At 43.5% G+C, this 23,595-nt stretch overlaps 1 protein-coding gene across 1 annotated transcript in view; it reads right to left on the reverse strand.

Moving 5' to 3' along the window:
- Positions 1 to 23,595, reverse strand: part of MDGA2 (MAM domain containing glycosylphosphatidylinositol anchor 2) — a 332,178-nt gene that overhangs the window by 141,009 nt on the left and 167,574 nt on the right. Inside the window, exons 5-6 of the mRNA XM_065635574.1 lie at positions 19,464 to 19,660; positions 15,518 to 15,650 (exon numbers count right to left, since the gene is read on the reverse strand). Of these exons, the coding sequence (XP_065491646.1) occupies positions 15,518 to 15,650; positions 19,464 to 19,660 (330 nt within the window). The remainder of the gene's footprint in view (positions 1 to 15,517; positions 15,651 to 19,463; positions 19,661 to 23,595) is intronic.

The raw sequence follows: 23,595 nt of genomic DNA on the forward strand, positions 1-23,595 counted from the left end.
CACCCCAGAGGAATCAGCTTCCTCTGCATTCAGAAGCTGGAGCACACAAACGGGAGCACTTCATTTATACCAGAGAACAGGCTGGGAAACACCTGAGGAGAGCAGGAGAGTGGAGGTTTCCAGGCAAAGTTGCCTCTTCCAGCTCCTCCTGCCTTGACACCCCACAGATACTCCCCAGGATAAATTACTGGGTTCATGTAACCAACTTAAAGGTGAAGAAACTGGGTGCATGGCTAAAAATACAGACAGAAAACAAGTCAGCACTGCCCACTAACTGTGTCCCTTTGCTTGCGTCCTCTGACCTGATGTTCTTTCATCAGTTGATGCATCCGTCAGCTGATGGACCCCTGTTTTGGGACTAGAGGCATGAAACTGGGCAGTGTGTCATGTTTCATGCTTAAGAAGATTTTGCTTGGGCGAAGGCGGCAGAAATGGCAATCCAGGTACCCGCTGTGCAACTAGAACTGAGCTCCAGACCTGTAGGGTCTTCGCCAACCAAGAGGTAGCACTCAGCTGGCCCATCTTTCTCCCTCCCGCCCTCTCGAGTTTAATTATTTTTGCTGAACTTCTTGGGTAAGGAACCGCTCTCCGCTCCCACTAAACATTAAGTCATGAGACAGGGAACAACAGAACCACAAATCATGCTTCAAAACTTAGAACGAAAGATGAAAGCTCCAACAATGTCAACCCAACCTGGTGGTGCTCATAATCCCCCAGATGAAAGGAGGCCCTTTGCCATCCTTCAGCTAGAGAGACGAAGCAGCCGATGTGATAAAAATGCTGTGATACATCCTTTTTATCACAGCACTCAAAACAGTAAGTACATGAAAAGGATGGTTTGCATACAGCAGCTCCTCTTTGCTTCCACCACACGTTTCGCTTCACCTCAACCTATCCCACTAGACAAACACAAATTCAGCAACACACTCAACTATTTCTGTTAAAAGCCTGATTTAAACTAAAGAATATTACAAAATTCATAAGGGATGTTAAGGTTTCCAGCAAATGAAATTCAGTGTAGCATATAAAGGGTCAAACACCTATTATGAATAGAATATGAATACAAGCAACAACGAGCTATTATTTTGATGGTTCTCTCTGCTTGAAGCCCTATAGATAATCAGCACCATATCACAATGCACCAATAACACAGAACCTCTTATTTTCAGCTTTATGGTGAAACTGAGGATAGAATAGGGTCTGCTGCACTGTTTGCCTGATTTATTGTCATGTACACGCTGCCAAGTTCTGGCCTAGGAATGCAGAGATTGGAAGTTTCCTGGTGGACATTGTCCTTCCACTGCTGAAATACGCTTGGTCGTGCTGCCATCCCCATGTTTGCTCATCTCTGAGAGCACAACCTCCACTCCCAGTAAAACCAGCATCGACCTCTCTTCCTTCCAGCCAAGGATGGGGAAAGATGGTCGTCAACACCCAGCTGCTCATGGGCCAAACACGAGCGGGCGACCCACAGTTTCTCATCACGGCTCTGGCTATTTCAGAAATAAAAGGGAGAAGGAAAAAGAGAGCAGCAAGGAGAGTCAGCCAGGGAATGAAGGAGGCAAATGGTGAAAATCCCAAATGCTCGATAACTCCAGCGATGTGCACATACACCATGGGGTGGCAGAAAGATGGTTTTAGCTTGAAGTTGGAGGGTGCTTGTGTTCACTTCTCTACATCTGCTCAGACTTAGGTGTGGAAACACATGGGGCTAAATCACAAGTTTAGTCACCTGCTGGAAGACCTGTATTAATTGACTTGGGTTAATTAACAGCATATAGGGATTCTGCAGGTCTGCTTTACCAGATAGCTTCTCTGTTTCACTCCATCCAGAAATGCTTTTCCCCCCCAAGCTGGAGGAACACTCTGACTGCTCCCCACAGGATGCTGCAGCAATGCAGCTGCAAACAGCTGCTTCTCAGCACAGAGCGGGAACACAAAGCTGTAGCACAGAGAGGAGTAACAAAGGCACAACGACAAAATTCCATATAACAGTAGGGACAGTAAGTGCTGGACTGAGTTTCTCAGGGCTGCTGCAGAATCTCTCTCTCTTCCAGATTTTCTGAGCAAACATCTGTTAGACACAAAATTTAGGACTAGCTCATGTCAGAGCTGGGGAAACAGAGCTCACTATCATGTGAGATCTCTCCCTGTTCAAATTTCAATGACAGCAGAAGGTCCTGCCAAGCACCGATTGCTCTTATCTACCTTAAGCTATCTTCTGGGAAGAATCTTCCCCTGTGGTATCCATCTCTCCCTGCTGACTGCAGACAAAGCCCAAAGATTAGTTTAATCTAGACAGGTAAGATTTAGATGGCAGAAGATGGGTGACATCAATCCCACCTTTAGGATGAGGATTTACAAATGCATCAAGAGCCTACAGATGGGAATGGGCAGAAATAGTTGTTTTTAACAACGTACCTGTGCTAACCTCCCATTGATCCCAGTGTTTTGCAAATCCTCTTGGATCCTGGCACTTTCAGAAAACTGAAATTTTGGCCTAATCCCCACTCTAAAATGGATTTGTTGTCTCCTATTTATTTGCAAACTTTTGGGGCTAACCATGACATACAGCATAAATCTAAAACGTGTAATTCATTTTTTTGTGGGGCAGCATGATTAAAAAATGGGGCATGATTAAAAAATGGGGCAGGCATTTATAAAGACGACAAGATGATCCAGAGCAATTATAATAGTTGATGATTATACCAAAATATTGTTGAAGGATTAATAAAACTCATGCTTCAGGGCATAAAATGGTATATTTTTCTGGACTGGGAGGGCAGACTATCATATATCTGTCTGCTGCAGCTTTTCTATGCACTTTTCTGAAACTTCTACTGGCTCCTATTAAGGACAGACATGAGACCTGATCCAAAAGGACAACGTATGTGTTTATACATTCTTTGCAATTGTAAAGCATCTAACATGATTGAACTCCTACCAGGAGACCCACTATTAAGTCCCAGCTTAAGCTGTGATATTTGTTTAGATAGAAGGAAATCATGTAATTGAGTCAGAAGGAAGAGGAGATAAAGACTTCTCCCACAGATCTGACTCTTACTAAATTACACTCGTAAAAACAAGTACATGCACTTGTGTATTCCTGGTACAAGTCTGAAAGGGGCTGGGTTTGCCGTTCCTATGTACATCGCTTTGGGGAGTCAGGCTTCAGCCCCCACGATACAAGCGGTTTTACCCAATGGCATCCACACCAACCACGGGAGCAGAAAGGCAAGTGTGAGGCTCAAGAAATCACTCGCATCCTTACAAACATGCTTCCACATGGTCCCAACCGAGACAATTTGCAAAGACATACATTGCCGTGACGGTAAGGCAGCAATTTATGCCTCCAACCTTGATTCTCTTTTACAAAATTTATTTTCACTGAGCAGGGTACGTGGCTGGTGGCCACGTTTACACAGGGCTCTTCTCACATGAAAGACGGTGTACAATTGAAGTGCTTCAAAGCCCCCAGAACTCAGCAGGTGGATGTGCAATCAAAAGATAAGTTGTGCAACTGCACCAGCCCAGAATTTTCCTCTGCTAAACAGCTGCCTCCTGGCATAAGGATGAGCCCCTCAGCTTTTGCTTAGATCTTGCAGATCCCACAAAATTCCATCGAAAGGTAGGGATATATTTTATTATTTTCCACTGCTATGTTCTTCTGGATTTAGTTTAATCTTGCATTACGTCATTGATTTTTTTTCTGCTGTCTTCCTTCCTATTCATCTCCTCTCCAAACTAGTCTGATTTTTTTCACTTCCTCCCTCATAGCCCCAGAGTTCCATCCGTTCATAACACAAAACCCTGGGTCACAGAGACACACTGACACAGACGGACACATGCAGATACAGGACTGACATCCTCAGTTTCATGTAAAGCTGAAGAGTGACGGATTTTACAGTTTTAAGCATTGACCAGTACCGATTTGGAAAGTGGAGCATCAGAGCCAACACAACTGTGCAATAAAGCTGACCGAGACACGGGAGATTCTCACGTATGAAATCTTATAAATTTATACAGAATCCCTAATGCACGCAGAATATCCCTGCCAAAAGGAGACAATACTAAACAAAGCGTATTGTCACCCTCATAGCCGCTTCCAAAGCTTCGCCCTGGCTGAGGTCTGGCTTAGGTGACCACCAGCCACCGGGATTAACAAGATGAACGCTGGGACATCCACGTTTGACAAGCAAAGCATCTCCCAGCCACCCTGGCACCAGCAGAGACTCAGCCTGGCAACCTGCCCAGCGGAAACTTTCTTTCAACTCTTTGATAGGAATAATAAAATTCATTATCAAACAACAGCAAGCTTTGGTAAATATCTCCACGGGCGATTGCATGGAACAAGCTTTCCAAATATCGTATTTGGACATCGCAATGGGAACGGCTGAGTGTTCGAAAGAGCTCTGCATCTTTTCTGCCCTTTAGAAGTCGGGGTTTCTGAGCGCCAGTCCCACATTTCCAAGCGGTGGTTGGTTTGCCAGGGGACAAAGACGGCCACAGAGCCACAGCGAGCTCAGCCCCGCCAAGAACAAGGCGCTACTCACGCCGAGCGAAACCGCTCGGGTCCCCATTCACGTTGCAGCTGCATCCTTGTTAAAGGGACTTCAATTCACAGGCTTTCGGGTGCAAGTTTTGCTCCTGCGTCCAGTGCATTTCATGGGACGGCGGAGCCTGGCTGTGAACTCTACAGCGCGGGTGAGAAAGTGCTATGGGAAGCACATGGGGTCACAACACATGGCCCTGCTAGTCATGTAACTACGGAGAATTTAGATCAGAAGTGCAACAATTTTTTTTTTTTTTTACCTAGTATTAACATGTGTGCACAATACAAGTTAGGCACTGATGACAGAGATGGAGGTTAATTATAAAATGTGGCTCCAACATATACCAGTCCTCACAGAGCAGTAACACGGCATGCAACACTCACTGGTTTTGACTAATGACTGGGGCAACAGTTTCTCAGATCCAACTAGCAATCATTAAGTCATCATTAATGCCCTAAGATACACCCTTAACAATGTCACTTTACCAAGCACCTTTGACATAACAGCCCAGTTCTACAAGAAAATGCTTCCAGTTCAAGTGGAGCTGCCACAGCATCATGGGCAGAGAGACTGGAAACTTCTTCTAATCAATGACCCGATACTGAGCTTCACTGAGCATTGAAGCAGCAAAGTCTCTGCTGCTGCCTAGGATGAGTATCTGAGACAGATACTACACTGGGAGGAAAAAGATATCTGTCATCAACAGCAAATAGGAAAAAATCTGGCACCAATGTACGTTACAATTACGGTGAGATAAATATATGTATTTAGAGTGGGTATACGGATTTGAGAAAATGTCACAATTGGCTTTAGGGATTACTGGGAATGCAAAGGAAAACTAATACTTTAATAGCAATATCAAAGTAGAGGCAGAAAGTCATGTCCTTGACAACTGACTCATCTATGATGAATAAAAATGAAAAAAGACATTATTTCCTCCAGTTTTGTGAATTATTTCATATGCAGAACTAAAGTAATAGAACATAATTGAATTATACTTTCATATATACTTGTGTGTATGCATCTGTTTAATTTACGGCCACAATTTCTTGCAGGAATACAATGCGTATACTCCTAACTATACACATTATGAATAGCCCCTTTCAAGTCAGAGCAAAAAGAGAGAACATTTGAGGTCCCTGCTGGGCTGGGAGCACCATTTCTGTACTTATTTACTCAGTCAAGTTGAAAAAAGAATAGATTATAATTCCCAGCTGAAGTCCAGATTTTAAATTATAGCGTAAAAATAAACTTTTCATTGACCACACTGCCACATCATGCTGCAATACAGTAGGTCCTTTCTTTTCATCAATAGTCCTTCAAAAACCCCAACCAACAGCCCCCTAAAAAAAAATCTCCAATCAAAAATAAAACAAAAAACCACCCCCAAACTAAACACCAATGAAAATAATTTTTATATATCCATCCTCTTGTTTTACCCAGAGAGGTGGTGGATGACCCATCCCTGGAGACATCCCAGGCCAGGCTGGACGGGGCTCTGAGCAACCTGAGCTGGTGCAGATGTCCCTGCTCATGGCAGGGGGGCACTGGATGAGCTTTGAAGGTCCCTTCCAACCCAAACCGTTGTGATTCTACCCTCTCTGTTGCTACTGAGACAGCCATAATCTTCTGACTGCTGACAGTCCTACTCGTTGGTTGAGGTTGGAGACATCTCTGGAGGTCCCTACTGCAGGTTGCCAAGGGCTGTGTCCAGATGGCTTCTGACTTTCTCTGAGGACGGAGAATCCACAAGCTCTCTGGGCAACCTGTGCCAGTGCTCGATCACCCTCACCGTAAAAATGTATTTTTTATAGTCACTGTCGAGTAGTGACCAGATATGTAGAGCTTTTAACTTCAGTGGCGCCTTGTCCAGGTGCTGCACGCAACCCATGTGCAAGAGTAGCAAAATACTCCTGCTGTAATGACTTCCAGTTCTAGAAAACTTTACGTTTAGACACATCAAACAGATACATTTACTATCCACCTCAACCTTTTCTTTGTTTTGTTTTACTTGCTCTTTTCCCCATTTTCAGTGTCTTTAAAATGCCAGCACTTCCAGAGGCAGAAGATATAAAGGCAAAGTTCTCAAATCCCAGTTCTTTCAGGCATGTGTGCTTTTTTTGACTTAATACATACAATTAGTGAAGTAACACATTCTCAAACCACCTTTCAGTATTGCAAGTGTTTTAGGGTTTACCCTGACACACAGGGTGATTTCTCATCTTCGTAAAAGCCCCAGGCCTGTTGTAGCCCCAAGGGGTCGTTTGTTCCACCCAGGATTACCAGAGTCGCCCCTTAGTCTGCGTCTTAAGCTCAGCCTGGGGTGCGTGTGCCCCCCATGTAGCAGCAGTCACTGCCCAATTTGAATGTGCTACCTGGTCAGAGATAAAAAACCCCAACCGACCAACCCAACACCCCACCAAAACGGCAACATATATTTTTCAGTTTCCCCTGGGCTTGCCACCAAAATAAAGAGGCTTAAAAGTTGAGTAAAGTACGAGCTCATTTTGTCTGGGCACACTACCAAAAATGGAAAATTACGACGTTGCAGGGGAAGCAGAGGGGGGACTTACAGGAAAGAAATGAAGCAAATAATTAGATTATATTTAACAAGGTCCATTTTCTGCTCGACTCAGTGTTTCTATGCTCACATATGTGCGAGTGAGCTGGCCTGGAGAGCCAGGCAGGTAACCGTGGCCCACTCCCTGCGCTCCCCCTCTATCCCCAATAGCCTTTTCTTTCCTCCTCCAAGTTTTTTTTTTTTTCCTGAAATCCTCAGTTTTTCAACCAATGGGGACGCAGCTCTGATGACTCATCTCTTTATTCCCGATTTGCCCGGCCGCTTTTCATCCCACAGCAGCAGCACTTTGGTGACTGGCGCTTTGCTCGTGCTGCCGTTCACGCACAGATGTGGCATTGATGGCTCCACCGGGGAGGAAGGGAGGCGGATACGTTTGCTATTCACAGCACTTCCTCGGTGGTTACGCTCTGGAGACGACTACAATAACTCCCAGCTCCCACACTGTATGAACTATTCATCCTGTGGACATTTTATCAGGAGAGTACGAAGGGAAGGCAGGATCCTCCCTTTAGCGGCAGAGCAGCGTTCAATCAGCTTAACTCCATCGTGAAACCCTCCCCTTCGTCACTATATTTAGATGCAGGGTTCTACACGTAGGCTTAAATTCGTCCCGGCTAATTTCAACCATCTGAAGTCAGGCAGGCAATCCGAGGTCATGTATCTCGGTGAGATACAAGCACCCCCAAAGCACAATTCCTGCTCTCCAAAAACAGATGGGATTAATTGCTCTTCGGAGCCGTCCCTCTCCACTGAGTTCAGCGCTCCCTGAACAGCCAGTGCACTACCGACACCTCAGCTTTCAGACTGCTATTTAGGTGAGAAAAATCCTGTCTTGCAACAGCAACAATCACCCACGTAATTAGTAGATTGGGAATGACTGGCTAATGAGGAGCTGCAGAGAAAGGCCCCTCAGGGTTGCGGTGGACAGCAATCTGGACACAAAGCAAGTATTAGCATTATGTGCTCGCTAAAAGAGAGTTCTCAGACAGGGATGCATAAACAAGAACTTTGTTGGGAAATGTATGGAACAAGCCCTGTGTTGAACCCCATGGTTATGGTGCTGGGTGCAGTGGAGGGCTCTACATGTCCTGAGCTTCACCAAGGAGATGGGCAGAGGAGATCAACAGGAACAGCGTGAGGTAGAGATGATGTGACTCACAGACAAAAAATAAGGAGCTGGCTTCGTTATCCAACAGAAGAGATAACCATCTTCAAATATACAAAATGTTATAGAATCAGAGAATCATTTTGGTTGGAAAAGACCCTCAAGATCATCAGGTCCAACCATAATCCATCCCTGGCATTGCCCCCTGTCCCTGAGAACCTCATGTCCGTCTGTCCAACCCCTCCAGGGATGGGGACTCCAGCACTGCCCTGGGCAGCCTGTTCCAATGCCCCACAGCCCTTTGGGGAAGAAATTGTTCCCCAGATCCAACCTCAACCTCCCCTGGTGCAACTCGAGGCCGTTTCCTCTGCTCCTGGTGCTTGTTCCTGGGGAGAAGTTGTTTAGTGCAGGATCACATCTTGTCACACACCCTGAGAATGCCAGGGGATGCTAAAAGAAATATTTTTTTTCAAAATGAGATAATTCTCTTTACACTGTATTGTCTGAATGAAGGGAAACAAAGCAAGTTCATCGTGACAGACGACTGCTTATTGGACAGATTAAAAGTGAATTAAGCCTTTTCCAATTTGTTTCCCCACCACTTGGCCCAGACAGAACATCAGCTTCAGCTGTGATTTGAATGAACTACGTCATACAGCTAAAAAGTCACATATTGAAATACTCATCTTTCTTGGTAAAAGTTACTGTTGTGGATTATTTCTATATTGGAGGCTGCCGAAAATGAGCCTCAATATTATGTATTAATGATCACCTGCACTAAGCAGCCTGAACTAGCTGCTAACATACAAATTAATAGTCATTTTCAAATGAATCCGTGCCAACAAAAATGCTCTGCAGATCAAGGTAAAAGTTCTATTTGCTTTTACTCAATCATATTAGAAGAAATACCATAGGAAACCCAGAATTTCACTGGTTTTATTGGTTGACATGATTCCTTTTCTCTGACACTTTGAAACAATGAACGCTCTTCAAAGGATCCATTCATGTTATTGTTAGATCTGGGCATTCAGGTGTGTGATTCAGAGTTAGCTATATCTGAAGTTACCTTTCCCAGCTCAGAAGACTAATTAGTGAGTCACATGCAAACTGGTGGCAGATTTTAATATCATCTGTCAATAACTCCTGTTTGACACAGAGCAGAATTATGCTTGGAATAACATAGCCCGTGTGTTTTTAAAGGAGACCGTACTTGCTCCTGCTGAGCATCTTCAAAAAGCAGCATCTCCTGACCAGTGCATGGTCCAGGCTAAGGCAAGGCCATAGCTCTTCAAGGCGTACATCGGTTCTTACACAGACAACGATTTCCACAACACCGTTTTGCCTTTTAATCTGCTTGCTTTAGTCACAGAAGCTGTTTTGCCTTTTCTCCAGCCTGTCAAGACCCCTGCTTTAGTCACTCGTAATTATTTCGTACAGTATTGTTCCCAGTTTGGATCCCCGAGGGGTGATGTGAGCAAATGACCACCAGTTGGACATCGTGCCACCCTTCAAGCCCAAAGGTCCAGCCAATTTTCCACTAATCATTTGCATCTCATAAATCTGGATATGAGGAAACTGGGAGGTCATATCAAAGGTCTTATTAAAGACAAGGCAAGAGGATGAGAAGGTGTAATAGAGAAATCAAGGTAGTGATTCCAAAACACTCATAAGTGGGAAGAGGGGATGAGAAAGGTGTTGGGGAGACGTTCCTATGAGAAGACATGCAGAATCACAGGATGGCTGGGGTTGCAGGGACCTCTGGAGATCCCCCAGTGCAACCCCCCTGCTCACGCAGGGTCACCAGAGCAGATCACACAGGATCCCAGGGGGTTTGAATGTCTCGGAGAAGGAGACTCCACAGCCGCTCTGGGCAGCCTGGGCCAGGCTCTGGCACCTCCCAGCAAAGAAGTTTCTCCCCATGTTCAGATGGACCCTCCTGTGTTTCAGTCTGTGCCCGTTGCCCCTCACCCTGGCGTTGGGCACCGCTGAACAGAGTCTGGTCCATCCTCTGACACCCACCCTGAGATATTGATCCCATTGATCAGATCCCTCTCGGCTTCTCTTCTCCAGCTCAACAGCCCCAGCTCCCTCAGCGTTTCCTCATCACAAAGATGCTCCAGACCCCTCAGCATCTTTGTGTCCTTCCGCTGGACCCCCTCCAGTAATTCCTTGTCCTTCTTAAACTGGGGAGCCCAGAACTGGACACAACCTGTAGCACTGTGCTCTCCTGCCAGCTCTGACTTTTGTGCTTCTTGCCGTTTCAAACTGCAAGAACTGTTTGGAGGAAAAACTTCACTGATTTCAGAAATACAAATATACTAAGAGCTCTAAGAGAGTGAAAAACTTGAATGGGGAAAAGACACATGTGAGTGCCCTCCCAGGCACTGGGCAGAGATGGGACAGCAGCAACCTTAAGAAAAGCCCAATGGGTAGAATAGGACCCAGAACTGGATAAATTGGATTTCTTTTTGGATACAGCGTGGATGTGGTAGGGCAACAAAAATGAGAAATATAGACAGAAATTATGGAGGTCATGACACAGTGTGACACCCCCCTCACAGCTGCTCCTCTTCCCAAAGCCCGGATCCAAGCACATAAACTGAGAAAATCATCACGGTTGCTCCTCTTTGTCAGAATAACCCCTAGATTTTGTTGCACAGCAGCTGCATTTGCTTTTACAACTCCTGCTTGCATTAACTTGTCCAAATTAACTTCTACGTGCTGATTTTAAAGGGAATCAGTCTACTAAAAACAAACGAGCGCTGCAAAATTAGCCCCTTTGCTGTTCTTCCTCACATCTTGACTTCTATTTCTGTTCCTGCCACTCACCAGCAATCTGCCAGCAGGTGAATCACTTCACAGCATTGCTGCTTCCCTTCAAATGTCTCATCTATTTAGATAATACATTTGCAGAGTAATAGCTGCCTTTAGATACAAAGCGGGTCTGTGCTCAACAAGTGCCTCTACCTGCTGCTGTACAATATTACTGCTAATTGTCATCTTCAGCTTCGGCAAATGCAGAGTCACATGTTTCTGAGATGATCTCAGCTTCTCTCATTACAACGTTCACTTTGGTTTTTGTATTTTAAGCTAGTGTGCACTGGAACAAAGAAATCCATGTGTCTGAAGAATGATGTCAATGCACCCGAGCTCCTGCAGCACCTACAGACGTATGACGGTGTGTCTAAGGCTTCAGACTCACACAGAGCAGATGCAATTAAGACACTGCTGTTAAATGAAGGGGGTGTGAGTATACCTAATTACATCTATGTGTAACACTTTAAACCTGCATCAGGTCCAAAGTATACTGATGAATACATGTTCATCTGATGGCATCAGCTTAATTATCTCTCTAATTATTCAAAGAGAAATAGGCAGAAAGTTTCCTTCGGATGGGTTCTATCACACTAATTGATTGTTACTCTGGTGATGCCACGACACGCAATCAAATAATCAGCTAGACAGAGCAAGCACAGAAACCAAAAAGGTGACAGGGACAAGCTGGCAGGTGGCACTGAACAGAAACCTGAACTATTCACCCAAAGACAGGGCTGGTGTTCCTCAAATTAAGCTCTCAACTCAGGTGCATGCACAGGAATACAGATGTGTGAATGACGCCGAGGTTTAAAGAGCATCAGCAGGGCTCCTGGATCTGCAATGCTCTCCTTGAAACAAGTGTCTGTGTTCATGCCCGAGTCACCTATAGCTCCTGGTGAGGGAATGGGGGGAAACTTGAGAGCGTCTGAGAGAAAAAAAAGAGGAAAAACAGGTTTGTGTGCCTCTGACACCGTACTCGAACAACACAGGAAGATTATCAAGCAGAAGGTTCAACAGGTGACTTGACTGTCATATGTGAGAACCTTATAGCATCGTGGAAAGTCCTGAGCTGGAAGGACCCACCAGGATCATGGAGCCCAACTGCTGTCCCTGCACAGGACACCCCACAGCTCACCCCGTGTGTCTGAGGACGGTGTCCAGTCTCTTCTTGAACACTGTCAGGTTGGGGCCGGGACACCTCCCTGGGGAGCCTGTTCCAGCGTCCAGCACCTCTGGGTGAAGAACCTTTTCTGAATGTCCAACTGACCCTCCCTGGCACATGTTCCTGCCGTTCCCTGGGGTCTGTCACTGCCACAGAGAGAAGAGCTCAGCCCGGCCCCTCCTGCTCCCCTCTGAGGAACCTGTAGCGACCACGAGGTCTCCTCTTTGTCTTCTCCAGGCTGAACAAACCCAGGGTCTTCAGCCGCTCCTCATACAGCTCCCCCTCCAAACCCTTCACCAACCTCATGGCCTCCTCTGGATACTCTCCAGTAGCCTTGGTGGCCCTGGATGCAGAAAGCAGGCAGGGTAGCAGCAGGACACTATAAGAGCGGTAAAGATTTCCAGGCATACAGCAATAATTACATCATTATTTTGGGGTTTTTTCCCACATCTGGTGAGCACAGCGTCCTCAAGCACAAGCTGCCAACGATCCCATGCGACAAGCGAGCAGAGGTCCTGCTGTGCATCCTGCGCGGTGACAATCAATCCACTGCCCTGCGAGCACCATGTCAATCAATGGAGGTGAATGACGAGCCACCGCACGCAGATGGTCCACAACCCCTCGCAAACCCCATCCGGCTGCTGGGCCAGCTGATGTCCCTGAGCAACCCAAGCTGGAGTGCGCACCCATGGCGGGGAAAAACCTTCCTGACTTTGCTCGCAAGTCAATCGATCAAAAGGAGCCTGACAAACCACGCAAGTGGCCCCATGTCCTGCAGTAAAAGCCTGGATCCTGGCAAGCCAAATCACTACTGGAATGAGATGGAAACCCACAGCTGCTGCAACCTCAGCTATTCCCCTTGGTCACCTGTCCCATCAGTGAACAGTCATGTTCAAAAAAACCTGCTCACACCAGTTATTCTTACAGACCCGGTATATGCAGAACAGACAAACCACCGGCAATGTTACATTATGATCACAAAATCTGCAGCTGAATTTCAATTCACTTTCAGCCAGATTATTTACAATAAATATCGTGCACATTCACCACTTTGCAGATGCTTCTGTTTGTCTCTCCTTTGTTTCCATTAGATGGGCATCTCCACAACATGCCTCCAGCTATAAATTAAAAATACATTGACAGGTATTCAGTTCAGGTTCTGATTTTCATTACTTAGGATTTATCCTGGATTCCTCTGGATTTACAATATACACACTTCTATAAAGTTACTCCAGGTGAAGTTCTACCAATGAACTGCTATATCAGATGAAGTCATCCCCAATGAGAAAAGTTGTGTCTCAGAGTCATCAACACATCAGTCATTGTCTTTAATGAGCTGTTGCAGTAATTACTATACATGTTTAATCTTGCCCTTGATGATGGTTGCCACCAATTTCTTCATGAGAAAGTGTAAATCTTTGTAATTTTTCAGGTTTGTTTACTTTGGAAATTACTCCAGAAGAGCAATTCCTGTTAATGTATCAACACACCCTACTCCCAAAATAAACATGACATTTGTAAATTGGAAATAATTCATCCTTGTTGCAAAATTAGATCATGACCACCTGTCCTCAGTTTCGAATACTTAAGCTATTTGATGTTCCCCCATTACTGTAACATAAACTCCTTTTGCAGATGAGGTCCAACATGGCCAGAGACTGTTCCGTCTGCAACAGCAAAACTATTGCTCTGACAAATGGGAGTGGTAACAATTCTCATCCTTTGTCCTCATGGATGAAGGTGGATGAGTTATTACCACCGGTGTTGAGAGAGAAGCTGCTCCCACCTACCAGCTACACCTCTCCATGGCAGACAGGATTTCACGCCTCTTCTGGTAGGAAATCAGGGCAACTAATGAAAAACAAACCGCACACGACGATTTTTTCTTATTTTTTCCCTGGCAAAATTAATGAGAAAGCAATTTAAGGGCTTCCAAACCATTTTGCCAGGTACCTTCGGAGCTGACTGCAATTCCTCTCCTGCCAGTGGCAGCTTTAAAGCTGAGCTGTGGATTTGCTTTGCTGTGGGTTTGTACAGCAATGGTACGTACCGCGGTGTGGAAGTCCCTGCTCTCCAATCAGAAATTCAGAAAAAGCTGAAGGCAACTCCTTGGAAAAAAGCCATGAGGATAGAAATAATGTGAAATGTGCAAGTGTAAATAAAATTCAGAGTTCATCTGAGATGCACTCAGCATGTTAATGCCTCAACTGTTTTCTTCATTCACTACCTGTTTTCATTGCCAAGAGGCATAAGCTACTAAGGCATAAACCGGAGTAATCTAACCTGAAGTCTTCAAATGCTAAAACCTTTGCTGCAGAACTGTTCTCCAGAAAACACTTCTCTGAGATTTCCAATTATTTAGAAGTCTAAGCCGAGGACTTTGCTCTTTGGCGTCGGGTTTATAAATTATTTCAAGCTCCGTGTCTGTGTCCTCTGCGGATCCTGGACACAGAGGCTTTAGGAGAGTTAAAATCTGAAATTTCCATCCTCCTGGAAACCAGCACTCCCAATGGAACTTTGGGGAGCAACCACTGGCACGAGGCTCTCAAGACACACAGCACTGATATAACTATGAAGAGAGATTCACAACTGATTGTTTGCTTGGTCAGGGACAAGTCCAAAGAAAAGAACAAATGCACAACAGATGCCACAACATGAAGTCAGCTTGGTCAGAGACTGCAGCTAAATGTCTTGTTATCCTCCTGCAAAGCCTTTCGACACACCTGCTTGAATATTTTCATTTGAGCCAATTAAATCTGAAAGAAAACAGTTCTGTTTAAATCAATGTAAGAAATCAATGTTTAAAATCAATGTAAGAATATATCAAATCAATCATATAAAACCAACTGTCTAAATCAATGTAAGAACAGAAAAAAGTTGGTTTTTTTCCTAAAATATTTTATTGAGCAAAACTAATTAGCTTTCAACAAAGCATTAAGAGAAGCATTTTGAGTATTTGTTTTTACGTCCAGCCTTGACTGAGATGCCCCTTTCTCTTCCCTTGCTGCAGAATCTCCTTTGAATTCTATACATAACAACGAGCCTCCCTGATACTGGGCGAAAACGTAAATCCTGATATAAAATCCAAAGAGCGATAAATATTGAGAGCAATAAATCAAAACTCTTCTTCAAAGCCCAATTTGGGCGATAAAAAATAAACCACTTGAAAACGGCTTCTACGACTTGCTCCTGAATGGCTCCTACATATCACGTCATGTGTGTTTGAAGAGAACGACGCCAAAACGGAAAAGACCACGGGGACATGGAACGAGCGGAGAAGGCGGCTGCTGGGGACCCACCTGTTTTATTGGAGAGGCGGAAGGAGACCATCTTGTCGGGGATGCTGCAGACATTCCTCACCGAGGCGATGCAGCTGTAATTCGCGTAGTCCTGAGGTCGCAGGTTCTTCAGCTTCAGGATCTTCGTTTCTCCCTGTGTGTGCAAGAGAGAGCGTGAGGAAGGGACCGAGGCACAGGGACAAGCTGGGGTGGGATACACGCAGACTGGCTTTAAAATCGTAGAATCATTTGGGTTGGAAGAGACCTTCAAGATCATTGAGTCCAACCATAACCTAAATCAAGCACTAACCCATGTCCCTTAAACCGTGTCCTTGGAGGCGAGAGGAAGATGCAGAGGTGGTTAATTAGAATCAGATGCTGAAGTGGTCCAGAAAACATACTTTATTTAATTACCTGAAAGAGAGGCAGCTGGCATAACCTAAAACTGTAGCCCCACTTCTATATTAAAAGCAAAAGAAACAAAAAAAAGAGCAGTGAGGTGGAAATCGGTTTGACAGAGTCTTTCAAGTCGCAGCATTATTCAGGATAATATATCTTAGGCTACAATCTACATGATGAAAAAAATCACAAGGTACAGAAATCCTGCTGTTTTCCTTTGAAAATGAGCTGCTGATGGAGTTTATTTTTAGCCAGCGGTGGAAATGATGGAGCAGGGACCTGAACGGGATATGTAATGAAGGAGTTCCTTCAGAAAGCTGGAAAATATGAGATTTCCACTGCAGTACTACGTGAAATGGGCACTGCAGAACCAGAAACTCAGGAGAAAACGTTGCTGAAATATGTATGTAAAATCTTCCAGTATCGTTAGCAACAACAGTAACAAAAAGCCAAAACGAGTGTTAGATGCACAATCCTGAGCACGCAGAGATGTCATAGGACAGAGCAGAGAGTAGAGCAAAACCCATCGGGGTGTCAGGCATGAGGCTGCAAAAACATCAGATAAATCCATATGTGTCAATACCTGCACATTATTCACTCCAGCATTAAAATAACAAACTTCCCCAGGCTTTCAATCTCCTCCTCCAGCTGTCTGCTTTCAAGTCTTTGCTTGCGTTTATAGCGATAAGCTAAAAATGTCTCGCGCTTAGACGAGGCTACGGCAGAACCCCAGCCCAGGGCTGCAGATGCTCTGAATGGGCTCACAAAGCATCAGAAGAGCAAACTTTGGAAAACGTTCATTATCACGTGTCCTGTTAAAGCTGAGCAACTTTTAATATTACCACAGCTTGAGCAACATATTTAATTTTTTTTAACAATATCATGTGCACCAACCGCCCAGGTCTATATAAGGAAAAATATGGTAGTTTGTGAAACTGTATGTACAGATCTAGCAAAAAAACCCAAAAAACCCCAAAACAATAAAACAGAAGATAGACCTAGCCAGAAAAGAAAAGAGAAAAGAAAAGAAGAGAAGAAGAAAGAGAAGAGAGAGAAGAGAAGAGAAGAGAAGAGAAGAGAAGAGAAGAGAAGAGAAGAGAAGAGAAGAGAAGAGAAGAGAAGAGAAGAGAAAAAAGAAAAGAAACTAAAAGAAAAGAAAGAAAAAGAAAAGAAAGAAAAAGAAAAGAAGAAAAGGAGTCCTTGAAATCAAGCTTGGTAGATGTTTGGAGTATTGGAACTCAAGTACTTTGTATGTGCAATCAGTCCCACAGAAATTACGTGATTAAAATTAAGCACATGCTGATGGAGTGTTCGCAAGACCAAGTCTTTGAAAGGCTGCACCTAAAGATATGGATCCTACTTTAAGAAGAGGTTTAGCTGGGCTAGAGAAAAGCCTGACCCAGTTTAGAAGAACCAAAGTTGGGGAGTTGCGGAAACACGGAGCAGCTGCATCCCATCGATTCATCCCTTAGCACTGGACTCTGAGCTGAACTAGTGGGCTGAACTCACAATGGTGTTCTGGATCATGTCCCCAGATTGCAGATATTTATAAAAATGTATATATTTTCTTCATTGGTTTGGATAATTAGACTAATTATATCTAATTGCATAATTATTGTAAATCCAGCAAATTTAATCTGGTACTCAGGCTGCGCAATTACAACGTGCGATGAGGATGATGCAAACTCTCAGGAAAAAATTCTGCATCAAGATTTTTATTTTGAAAAGTTGAGTATTTCAAATACTCCCACAGATGAGAATGTGCATGTTTGTACTTTTGTTTTTCCTCATGGCAGCTAAAATAAGTAACCGACGTTACCTGACTCATCAAAAAAAATCTGTTCAAAGTTCAAGAATTCATTTGCACATGCCCAGTTTTCCAGGTGCATTATGAGTTAATGAAAAAGTCAAATACCAGAAAGAAAAGCTTGTCTTTTTTAGGTACAAAACCTTAGAAAATTTAATTGTGTTAAAACTTGTTTTCCTTTACATTTGATTTTCAGATTGATAATCCACCTTCAGAGCACTCAACAAAAAAATGCCACCTCAAATTCCTATTTCTTGATGCTCTGAAGTCAAACCCCTCCATCCCTCTTCCCATCAGCTCTTACTGTTTTTTACCCTACCATAAACAGAATCTATTATAATGAGATGTGTAGTAGACATTTATGACTCTTGAACATTTAATTACATCTTCTCCTCTTATAAACGTATATCAGATCTCGTAGGCACACCGACAAGATACACTCATTCAACCTGACCTCCAACAAATGTAAAAAGGTTATGGATAAGCTTTTGGCTATCAACATGAAAATCTGACTTATTCATTCAGCCCAGGCAGGAAGAATGCTCCTGGTAAACAAGAAATAAATATTTTTAAAAATCTAATTTCGTGTCACATATAAGTTCTTATTAGATGATAGGGAAGGTAATCATCAGCATTTCCATATTGAAATATAAAACAAAAAGCCTCATGTCAAGGGAGTTTCTCACTTTTTAATTAAAACATTACAAAACTCCAGTTTACACACTTGAGTCCAAGGAAACAAGCCACAGTTTTGCTAAACTGGGTCCATACATGTTAAATTAAAAATAATCTCATCACATTTAGGAGACCAATAACCTGACTATGTAATCTAATTCTCATCTCTGCGAGGTTCCAGGCTCCACGTTTCTCGGTAAAACACCAAGCCACTGTAGCAATATAAAGCTGTCAAGTACAATAAAAAGAAAAAATGAAGGTGCTCTCAAATCATTAGCTGAAAATTATTTATGAAAGTTGCAGGTTGCTTTGTGCTACAAAGACCAAATTACCAGGCAGTTTTCACCTCTGTTTTTACTTGTTATTGCTTGAGACTTTCCAAAACAATTTTTTCTCCTTTTTGCCTTTTTTCTTTTCTTTTGCAAATGCAGTCACACACTTTTGTCCACAGACAATACAATATGCCACCTTTTTATTCTGGGACTGTGCAAATGTGCTAACAATAAATTAATCTGATCTAATCTGGCCCAGTCTGCCTTTGTGGCTGTGAGCAAGAGGAGGAAGACTTAAAAAAGCACTTCTTTCCTTTTTTGCCACCTCATCTTTTAAGCATGTCATTCTTTAACAAAAACTTATATCCAAAGAAGTGAAAGGCAGAATAAAATAAAAAAATAGGGAGTTGCTATAGAGTTTAGCCTTCTTGAAAAGCTTTTTAGGCTGCAACTTCTGTGCAGAATCACTTTGCATTGTGTTGGAAAAGATTAGGAAAGAGCAGCCAAATCAGAGGTTTGGGCTGGCAGCGCCCAGGCCAAATGGCTTCAAAGGGGATCCTGCCGGTAGCACCCACTGTGCATCTCCCTGTAATTCCCCATTTCATAATTTTACAAAAAAAATTAAAGACATATTTTATATTGGAAAGCCTTACGATAACATATGGGTGCATGTGCTGGGGTGTAGTTACCTGGAGGGCATGGACACTTACCCACATCACAAACCCAGCAGGGACATACAGGCAGATCTAGTTACAATAAATGTGGTACAAACAGCCTACCGAAGGAAAAAAACATCCCATCGCTTCATCCCTACCTGGGTAAAGAAGGGCTCATAGATCTCCACTCCTTTATCCGACCCTTGCAGCAACACCTCCTGGCCGCGTCGCCAGCTGTACCGAACAGGCGGGTTGGAGTTGGCAACACACCTGAGAAACACCGTCCTCTCATAGTAAAACTGCTCCTTCGCTTCCCCGATGCTCTGGTGGACTGTTACTATTGGATCATCCAAATCTGGAAAGACAGAAAGAAAAAAAAAAAATATAATGAGAAAAAGTCAAGCTTCAGATGACTCTATGATAGTTCTACATTGGGAAGCGTGTGCATCGCCTTGTATACAAATCCAGAGCAAAACACAGGCAATACAGCTCTAAAAACTACAAAATACACTTTAGGACTTCTGCAGCAGAATCCTAGCACAACTAGATCTTCATTTACAACTCAAGCTTTTGGAGATAACAATATACATGATATCTTACACGATAATGTCAACTGTATTTCTGTTATGTTTCCACTAATACTTAGGTTTCATCTGGTTTTCATCTTTACTACTTGTTTCTTGTATGGGATGTTAATTTAAATATGTCACTTAGACAAAATAGTTTATAAAGCTTTGGAAATAAATAGACAGACTAATTTGCATCCTAATGGTAGGATCCACTAGAACATAGATTATGTGCATGCATCTGTTTTCCTCCTTTGCTTTAAAGCAGCAATTTAATGCCGTCATTTAATGCATATTCCCTTATTCCAGCTACAACCATTTAACTTCAAGAAGGTAAATTCATCACAGACTTTAGAACACACTTCTCTTGATTAAAATACAGATATCATATAATTACTCCCACCACATCAGCTCAAAGAAAATTAGATCCCCACAACAGAATTCACTCATATAGGGAAGAAATAACGATAGCCCTTGGAATGTGAGTATGTCTAATTAATGAATCTGGGCTTTATTCCGCCAGGAACAAGTAGATTCTTGTTTGCAGAATTTCAGTACTGTTTATTATGAGCTTTTCCTGAAGGTATAATTATGATGAAGAAGAAAAGATAAAAAAAAAAAAAAGCACTGGTCATCTTTACTATGTACTAGTTAAAAACACTCAACCTCCAAATAACATGATCAGTAATTCTCTAGTGAGCTTTAGGCAGAACTTACACCACCTGGCGGCCGGAAACCAAGAGAAGGTTGCTTCTCTAAGTCTAGTCCCTGCGGTTCAAAGGTATGTCCAGGTTCGGCTCCTGCAGTTACGACACCTGCACTGACGCTGTTACCCATATTGAAGGGGAACAATTTGCCTAATTATCCCCGTACCGATCCGGTCTGCTCCCACACAGCAACACCACGTTCCCATGTGCAACTCAGCCTCGACTGAAATTTCAGAACCTTATCAGCAGTGCTTTTTCCTCAAAACAAAATATAAATCATGCTTTAAGTAGCCCTTAATTAATCATCCATAAATTTAACCCTATTTTTGCAAAGTCTCGTGTAACCATCCAAATGTCAATTCATCAGATTTGAGGCCACGATTCAGGGAGATGCAGAATGAGGTGCTTGGATCTCAGCATGACCACCGGTGTCAAGGGCAATGCCATCAAGCTCAGAGGTACCCCCAAACTCGAGTCCCCCTTCAAAGGTCTTGAAGACAAGGACAGTTGTTTTGGGGGAAGCATCACATGTATTTTGCTCCTATGTCTTTTCTCCAAGTATCACTCAAACACCACTGTAACCACCAGAGTGTGTTGTGCAAGACGGACCATCAGCACAGCAGTTCTTAAAAAATGTGGGGGGTTGATAAGTATTTAAAAATTAGAGCTGAGGCAGAGGCATGTGGGATTATTAAAGGAAGCCCATCGTTAACATTCTGAACAGATTAGCATGTTTCAAACGTCCACACTGAAAAGCAGTTTGCACTAAAAAATTATGCTTTAGATGCTTACATTTTGATTTGCATAACAAGAATAAAGCCTGAGTGTCTCTTGATTAATTAGAAACAAAACATGTTCCAAAATTTGGAATAATTCAAGCAATAATATCTTGTAATAATGCACGGTTTTTAAGTAAATGTTACCTTCATTCTACTCTACAAAACATTTAATTTAATATCACAGAAACAAATTATGAAACTGTTGCTCCAAATTAGGGTGGCATTTTCTAATGAGATTTCATTTTTGTTTTAAAGGTTATTTTAAATCACAGTAGCATTTGAAAAGGAATGAGATAGCTGAAACGTTATGTCTTCTGCTCATGCAACAGAAAATAAAAAGAAGGAAATTAGCTTACTTGAATTTCTAGGCCAAAACACCTGTTCCCTGTATTTTGACGAACAACAAAACATTACACACGAGTGCTTTCCAGTGTCTGCTTATTAAAGCTCATCCTTAGACCACAAACAAGGATGACTGGCAGCAAAAAGTCTCCAACACCAAGTCAGGGACCGCTCCTCGAATATCTCATCCTTAGATGAAGGTGCATCCCCTGGGTGAAACGCGCAGAGTCCAAGTCTTGTCTCAACCTTCTTTTTTATGAAGTTATTCAAGTCTGGATACACTAAATCACTTAAAGCCTAAAAACAGGACCTAAGGCAACTGCGAGGCCTGCCAGTGTAAGGTGGTGATCGACACCTCGACAGAACGTGCCTTGGAGGTGCCGGTGGAGAAGCTCGACAGGAGGTGGACAACTACATCCCAGGTTACAACAGCAAGAATGAAGCCAGCAGGTCCAGGGAAACGATTCTTCTCCTCTACCCTGTAGCTGCGAGACAACATCCTGAGCACCCTGCCCAGGTCAAGACATGGATGTACCGGAGCAAATGCAGAGGAGGCCACCAAGACGACGAGACGGCTGGAGCAGGTGCCATACAAGTAGGTGCTGGCGGAGCTGGGTTTGGCTATTCTGGAGAAGGTAAGATGAAGGGGAGATCTAATTTATATCTTTGACTGACTACCAGGAATTTATAGAGAAGATGAAAGCAAATTCTTGGAGGTGAAAAGAAAAAGACCACAAGCCAATAGGTGTAAGTTGCACCCAGAGAAATTCCTCCTGCTTATAAGTGAAAATGAACTCCCTATGAAATCAGACAAGTGCCCAGAGAGGCTGTGGGACACTGTCCTTGGAGACTTTCAAAGTTTGACTGGACACAGCCTTGAGCAATCTAACTTAGCTATAAAATTAGCCCTGGTTTGACGAGGGGTTTAGACAAGAGGTCCTTTCCAACCTAAAGTATGCCATGACACCATAAGCTATGATGCCATTATTCTATGAGTCTACTGAGAGTGATGAACCACTGTCCCAGGTTGGCCAGAGAGGTGGTGGCTGAACCATCCCTGGAGACATCCCAGGCCAGGCTGGACGGGGCTCTGAGCAACCTGAGCTGGTGCAGATGTCCCTGCTCATGGCAGGGGGGGCACTGGGGGACCTGGGGAGGGCCCTGCAACACAAACCATTGTATGGTTCTATGAAATCACTCATGCTATGCGCTCTCTTGCAATGGGTCCATGCTGGATGTGTGCTCACCGTCTCCGACACGGGTTCTTCTCTACAACAGAGAGGAGCAGGCATCCTCTTTCTGCATGGCACTGTACTATGATGGGATGGATTTTGGTAAGAGCATAAGGAAATCTCAAAGGAATTTAAGTTGGGAATGCAGATGCAGTGAGCCCTCTGCCAAAGCATTTCATAATGGTCAATTAATAGAAAATTTGCACTGCAGAACTTGACTGATTTTTTTTCTTCCCATCAGCAGCCCTGGAAAGATCTCGACAGCTGCATCAAAGCAAAAGCAGCAGCACTAATAGGAGACAAAATAATGCTTGCAATTGTTGGGAGATTTCAGTGCACACTCAACCGTCTGCCCTGCTGCCGGGCAGGGTCAGACAAATGTTTTACTGGGCTGTTATATAAGACTGTATTTTGCTCAGGCACTGTGAGAGCTGCAAACTTAATACAAAATATGCTTTTTTTTATAATGCTGCCAAGGTATTCTGCAGAGTTATTACAAAAGAGAGATACAGCTGACAAATTCTTTGCCTATACACAGGTGGCTTTAAAGTCACCTGAATCTCGGTGGCATTAATGTCCACTTGTGAAAGCTCTCCAGAGCTCTGGTTTTAATGTCTAATTGAATTGTTACCAAATGATACTCAAATTTCCAAATAGACTTTTA

Source organism: Caloenas nicobarica, chromosome 5 (genome assembly GCF_036013445.1).
Source record: "Caloenas nicobarica isolate bCalNic1 chromosome 5, bCalNic1.hap1, whole genome shotgun sequence".
NCBI classification, from domain to species: domain Eukaryota; kingdom Metazoa; phylum Chordata; class Aves; order Columbiformes; family Columbidae; genus Caloenas; species Caloenas nicobarica.